The following is a 7,228-nucleotide window of genomic DNA, read 5'->3' as shown; positions in this document are numbered from 1 at the left end:
TGAAGCAAGTTACGTGCCTTATTCCTTCTAACCTTCTTTCTACTGTTTAGAATCACTACTAAGTATTCTTCCAAGGGTATCTGGTAAAAATGAATGACTACTTCTTGTACTCTGTCCCTCAGTATGATATCTGCACTATAGCATATACTCATGGGTCAAATTTTCAGTGGTATGAAGTGCTTAACTTCTACCGATTTCAATAGGAATTAGTTGCTGGAAATCTTAGCAGTTGTGTCTTTTAAATTTATTTCCTCAGATTTAAAGAATATCATTTACATTGATATTTTTAGCAACTCGCATACTTTTCCACATATTTATGCCATAGATGAAGAAATAAATTTATAGTGTATCTTTACAAAAAAAAGTAATTGTATTCAATTAGTGAAAACAACCGGAGATAAAACTTTAAAAAAATTAAATAGAAAGATTATCATTCACGTAGTTCACTTTTGCTCTGTCTGAACAGGTCAGGTATTGGGATACTTCTGCTTGCAAAAAAATTCCATTGCACAAGGTGGTTTAATGGACAAGGGGTCTATTTTTCTGTTTATAGCAGACAGCATATCCATTCTTCTCTATGGTAACTTGTGTTTTTTTAAAGATGCCGTTTGTCTTTTATTGGCAACTGCTGTTTCTCACAAAAACCATCTGTCCAGTAAAAAATAAGAAAAGGAGAAGCTGTTCTTTGAACAGGTATAACCACATAATACTCCTGAACATCTGTAAAAAGCAGCATTGGGTTAGAAGTGAGAAGTGCATGTCCACCTGCCATTCCCTATGCAGGCACTACTGAACTGTTAGCTGTCGCAGTGGCAGCAGGTCATACCCTGACACTTGCTGACCATCCCAAGAAAAAAAAAGAAATAATAAAAACACTGCTAATCACGGAATTTTTCAGAGTTGGAAGGGACCTCTAGAGATCATCTAAGTCCAACTCCCCTGCTAAAGCAGGATTGCCTAGGGCACATTACTCAGGACTGCATCCAGGCGGGTCTTGAAAGCCTCCAGAGAAGGGGACTCCACAACCTCCCTGGGCAGCCTGTTCCAGTGCTCTGGCACCCTCACCGTAAAGAAGTTTTTTCTTATATTTGATCGGAACTTCCTATGTTCCAGCTTGTGCCCATTACCCCTCGTCCTGTTACTGGGAACCACTGAGAAGAGTCTGGCTCCATCCTCCTTAAACCCACCCTTTAGATACTTGTAAACATTAATAAGGTCTCCCCTCAGCCTTCTCCAGGCTAAAGAGTCCCAGCTCTCTCAGCCTTTCCTCATAAGGGAGATGCTCCAATCCCTCAATCATCTTTGTTGCCCTATGCTGGACTCCCTCCAGTAGTTCCCCGTCTCTCTTCAATGGGGGAGCCCAAAACTGGATGCAGTATTCCAGTTGTGGCCTCACCAGTGCAGAGTAGAGGGGGAGAATGACCTCCCTTGACCTGCTGGCCCCACTCTTCCCTATGCAGCCCAGAATTCCATTGGCCTTCTTGGCGACAAGGGCACATTGCTTGCTCATGGATAATTTACTGTCTACCAAGACCCCCAGATCCTTTTCTTCAGAGCTGCTTTAGAGCAGGTCCACCCCTAACCTATACTGGTGCCTGACATTCTTCCTCCCCAGGTGCAGGACCCTACACTTGTCCTTGTTGAACCTCATTAGGTTCTTCTCTGCCCAGCTCTCCAGCCTGTCTAGGTCATGCTGGATGGCAGCACAGCCCTCTGAGGTGTCAGCCACCCCACCCAGTTTGGTATCATCAGTGAACTTGCTGAGCATACACTCTGTCCCCTCATCCAGGTCGTTGATGAATACGTTAAACAATACTGGTCTAAGTATGGACCCCTGGGGGACACCACTGGTTACAGGCCTCCAACTCGACCCTGCTCCATTAATCACAACCCTCTGAGTCCTGTCACACAGCCAGCTCTCAATCCACCTCACTGTCCCCTCGTCTAGTCCACACTTCCTCAGTTTCCTAAGGAGGATGTTATGAGAGACAGTGTCAAAAGCCTTGCTAAAGTCAAGGGAGATGACATCCGCTGCTCTGCCCTCATCTAGCCAGCCAGTTATAACATCATAGAAGGCTACGAGATTGGTCAAGCTTGATTTACCCTTGGTAAATCCATGTTGACCACTTCCAATAACTTCCTGCTCTTGAACGTGCTTGGATATGACATCCATAATGAGTTGCTCCATTACCTTCCCAGGGACGGAGGTGAGACTAACCGGTCTGTAGTTCCCTGGGTCCTCCTTCCTGCCCTTTTTGAAGACTGGAGTGATATTGGCCTTCCTCCGGTCCTCAGGCACCTCTCCTGTTCTCCATGACCCTCCCCAGCAGCCCACAAGGAACTTGTCAAATGCCACACCTGTGCTACTGATATTCTTCCCGAAACAGAGCTCTGTGTATGAGACGTAATAGATGAATTTTTGTACTGGGCAAAAAGGGAGAACATGAAAGAAAGAACATACGCACAGGCTCCAAAATGAGCATTTTTCCTGAAGCTGTGCAATGAGAAGCCCTTGCATCACTTGCATTGCTCTTGAAACATCCTGGAAAGAGAGAGATGTGTCTCTGCCAAGCTGTCCTGCAGAGTAATGTCAAATATGAGCCCTGCAATCCTTGCGTCTAAATGTAATGAGGAAGTCATCAATTCTGCATCTGAACTATCCACCGTGAAGAAATTGCGTTCCCATCTCCATGAACACTTGAATCTGCCCTTTCTGGTTGCCCTGTTGGTGCAAGAAGGCTTGCATTCATGATAAAAAGAAAAGGATTTAGGCCACCGTTAGAAGACTGAGGATTAATACTTCTAGAGGGTTGTCAAGCTTGCCAACTATATTACCTTCTTTAAAAGTTCCCCTAGTGAAGGCTTTTTTAATGATGTTTAGAGATTGTCCATTGTACTGTTGGTTTGAAATGTGTAAACCAAGCAAATGGATGAGGAAAAAAAAAAAAAGAAGAATCAGTGCTTTGGAGAACACCATAGTACTAGGGCAGAAGGTCAGCAATGTGTACATGAGCCAGAGTCCAGAGACAAGTGTCATTAAGCAAAAATAACGCTGATGTCATCGTGTGATTTAAGACTTCCCAATCAAAGAAAAATCAAGGTGTTAGGGGGCTTTTCTTGACGCCTTTTAAAGAACTGGGTTATAGAGAAGAGCAACATGTGTTTAGATTTTCTTTCATAGAGACTGTGAATTTGTCCCTTATCCCACTGTTGTGTGATAAAATAAATGTGCAAAGTCAGACGTCTCCTCTAAAATTGGTATATGCTAGCACATGCAGAATGGCCCAGTTTCTACAGTGGGCCCCGTATATGAAAAGGTGCCTTTTACATGGGAGGTAGCTACCACCAAGTGAATCTCAGTGCTGGTGAGCTGCTTTCTAGAGGAGCCAAACCCAGCTGGCAGGTATTGACCTGACCTCAGTAGCATAAAATAATTACTTTTTTCACTACTAGGAGCATGCCTTCAGATAAGCCTCCCTACTAGTAAAAATCTCTATATATCTTTTCTGCAGCAAAGAGTAGAAACAACAAGTTGAGTACAACTGTTCCTTCCGGAGTGTCAGGACGAGTTTAGTGGCTGGCAGTAATTCGTAAGTGTGTCCCCAGATCAGCAGGAGTTTAGCTTCCAGTTTCGCTGTTCTCTCTACTTAAGGAAAAGATGGGCTGCTTGCACAAGGAGTCAGCCTGCGCATGGAGCCTGTCCCAGGGACATGCCTGGCCTCGGCATGAGCTGCGCAGAAGATTGACACCATCTTACTAACCGTCTCACTTTCCCTCTCTCTCACCCTTTGCCTGTAGTTATTTTTAGATTTCATGGGTAAAAGCTTGTCCCTTCTGGGCTCTTACGCGCACAGGACAGGCGCACACACACATGCTGTAGATACAACAACTCAGGCACAGGAGTTAGCCAACAGATTATCCTGTTCTACATTGAGGAATAAATTCCAATTTGTTATGACAAAATACCACCCTCTGAGAGGATGCACAACGCCCTTAACCACATGGAATTCTATTGCTTGCCGATTTGACTAGGAGACTTTCAACGGATAGAAAAAGCGGTTTACCCAGCAACTTCCTCTTCTCTCAAATTTCCTTCCAGTTTGCAAGACCTTGCTTTCTTTCAACGTCTGCTTTAAGCCTGATTCCCATGCCGACCGCCATAAATGCAGCAGTGGCTCAGCAGACAGGTGCTGGGTCGGTTCCCAGCGCTACTATTAGCACTACAACTGAAGGTGCGGGTGGGGGCACGGGGGGGATTTATTCTGCCATTATAAGTCGCAACCAGCCCATTATCAGAGTGAAGGAGAAGACCTATGAAGAGCTTCACAAGAAGTGCCTGGAGAAAAACATTCTCTATGAAGATCCTGATTTCCCACCGAATGAATCCTCCCTCTTCTACAGCCAGAAAATCCCTATCAAGTTCGAATGGAAAAGACCACGTGTAAGTAACATGTTTGCTGAGTGTTTTTTACTGTCTGTAAATTGAAGTATTCACCCCGAGCTTACATTTTTGCAGAAAGTGTGTGTTGTGGGAGGCAGGGGGAATAAGCTGGAAACGTATTTCCCTAGAGCTCTCCTGGAAGATAACTAGCTAGGGCTGTGGAAGCTCAGAGAGTGTGTATATAATGACTAAAATACAATAAACAAAAATTAAACAAAATAAGAGATGGAATTAAATATGTAGAAAAAGAAATATGGAATTTAATTTTCTTCTTTCATGATTTGCTAGGGATTTTCTTGTCTGAAACTACCAAAAAAGAATTCTCCTCATTCTGCTACAAGTTGTTGGGTTTGCTGAGGCTTAATTTTTAAGCACTCCCTTATTTCGCTTACAACTTTACTTCAGCATTCTGCTGGTTTCCTAATCTGTGAAAATAAAAGGACAGGTTAGGGTCTGAAACATGGTTTTATTCAGTTGATTGCTCCCAACGTTGCTTAGCCAACTTACAAATGTAGTTTAGCGTATTATCCATTTACCATGAACGTAAGCGTTATAATCACTATGAGGACCCACTTCTGCCTACTATTCCCATTTATTTTTCCTGTCTTGTGGGCATTCCCCAGCCTGCCTTCCTCTTCTTTCCCACCCTGAGTCTCTCTCACAGGCAGAGGACTAATTCCTCAGTTCCCAATTGATTCCCCATCCTACCACATGAGGAATTCTCCTCTTTCCCTGTCATTCCTGCTGGGCAGCTGCTCCCCTCCAGTACCCCTGGGACACTGCCTCAGCCCCTGCTGTCCCCTGTCTGGCAGCGAGGACGTGCTTCTGAGGAGCTTCCCCAGCTCCCGTTCTCTGGCAATTTTTTGCCGCCTCTTCTAGATTTGCCATACTCCCCCAACACCCAAATCTGTGCTTCAGTGGCAAAGTCAGTGGTGGTAGAAAAAGCTAACCACAGGAACGTATCTAAAGAGCAAAAGCCCGGGAGCTCTTGTGGGCGGCCGTTACAGACGCAGGGAAAGGCCGTGTGCCACTGTCGCAACAGTGTGAGCAACAGGGGGGGAGCAACATGACTCCCCCGCCTGCTGTGCCCTGTGCGTATGTGCTCTGTCACTCCTTCACCATCACCACGGCTGCATCAGCTCCTGGACACGCGTGTGAATGAGTTAAATGAAGCCACAAGTCAATCATCTTAAAGGGATGGATTTCCCTTATTTCTACAGAGAGGAAAGTGACACAGCAGTACGGTGGATGAGTGCCAGCACCCTGGGGCAGTCAGACCACTAGTGTGAATATCATTAAAAATAAAGCACAATGTAACCTCACGCTTGTCTAATATATCTGAGCAGGCACAGACCAAGCCTTTGGTTTTGGGAAGGTTCTTCCCGAAGAAGGGAACACTTCAGGATCTCTATCCCAAACATAGTTCTCTAAGCCACTCATTAACAAATAGGTTTTGGAGTTCTATACTTATTATTCAGCAACAACATGCTAAGGACTGTAGAAAGACTCAAAACCTAAACATCAGAACCAAAGCTATCTGTGTTCTTTTGACACAAGTGTTGACATCTGATGTGTCTGTGCTGCCGGATGCAGGTAGAGCAGAGGCAGGAGATCCAGAGAGCTGCAGTCTGTGCCTGCCGAGTACTGGTGTGCTTTGGGATCGTGGATCCAGTCGGTCCTGACTCCCATAGAGATGGCTGTCCTGCTGGGGACGCACCGGGCCTATGCCTTCTGTTGCAAATGTGTGTGTTTGTTTTAAAACAAACCCTGTAATTCAGGTCATTGCTGCACCCAGTAGGTCCCCAAAGAGGAGAGACACATTTATCACTTTCTCCTTTTATAATGCATCCCCCACCTTGCCATCATACCACAACTGCAAAGTGAGACCTCTTGAGCGCTGATGCAAATACCTGTGAGACCTCTTGAGCGCTGATGCAAATACCTGTATTTATCGGTGCTGATCTCAGATTGACTCAGGACTTTGCTTCACAGAATCATAGAATGGTTTATGTTGGAAGGGACCATAAAGATTATCTAGTTCCATGGGCAGGGACACCTTCCACTAGACCACGTTGCTCAGAGCCCCATCCAGCCTGGCCTTGAACACTTCCAGGGAAGGGGCATCCACAGCTTCTCTGGGCAACCTGTCCCAGTGCCTCACCGCCCTCATAGTGAAAAATTTCTTCCTGATATCCAGTCTAAATCTACCCTCTTCCAGTTTGAAGCCATTACCCCTTGTCCTATCACTACATGCTCTTGTAAAAAGTCCCTCTCCAGCTTTCTTGTGGCCCCCTTCAGATACTGGAAGGCTGCCATAAGGTCTTCCCAGAGCCTTCTCTTCTGCAGGCTGAACCCCAACTCTCAGCCTGTCCTCACAGGAGAGGTGCTTCACTGGACTCTGAAACTGTAGGTTATATAGCACTGGCAGGAAGACTTGCCCTATAATAGCATGTACACGAATAGCCACAATAGACACGTTAATAGCACGTCATAAAGTCAAATTTATATGAAGGAGTGATACTGGGCTAAAGGGTATTTTGCTAAGAGATTAAAGCAATCATTGAAGCACTAAATGTAAAGATTTTACTGCACAGGCCAAGTTTTCTAACAGTCTGTAAAGATACAGACAACTTCTGTTCTTATTAAATTGCAATGGCATTTTTTTGGCAAAGAAAGCAACTAGCTTCTAAAAAATTGTCTTATAAAGTGGTAATTTTTAATCTCTTTGAAATTCAGGTCAAACTGAATTGAATCAGATTTGATAATGCATTCTAACAGAAAACTAAA

General features: G+C 44.7%; 1 protein-coding gene across 3 annotated transcripts in view; it reads left to right on the top strand.

Annotated features, from left to right (window-relative positions):
- The first annotated feature begins 3,354 nt into the window (after positions 1–3,354).
- The window catches only part of CAPN3 (calpain 3), a 32,484-nt gene continuing 28,610 nt past the window's right edge, over positions 3,355–7,228 (top strand). The window contains exon 1 of one of the 3 annotated variants that reach the window (XM_063331564.1): positions 3,355–4,441. In XM_063331564.1, the coding sequence (XP_063187634.1) occupies positions 4,148–4,441 (294 nt within the window). In that variant the 5' untranslated portion in view covers positions 3,355–4,147. The remainder of the gene's footprint in view (positions 4,442–7,228) is intronic. The other 2 variants (XM_063331565.1, XM_063331562.1) reach the window with 2 other exon arrangements.

This window comes from Chroicocephalus ridibundus, chromosome 4, assembly GCF_963924245.1.
Source record: "Chroicocephalus ridibundus chromosome 4, bChrRid1.1, whole genome shotgun sequence".
In the NCBI taxonomy this organism is placed as follows: Eukaryota; Metazoa; Chordata; class Aves; order Charadriiformes; family Laridae; genus Chroicocephalus; species Chroicocephalus ridibundus.
Note: the sequence above shows the minus strand (reverse complement) of the source record. Positions and strands in the feature narration are given on the sequence as shown.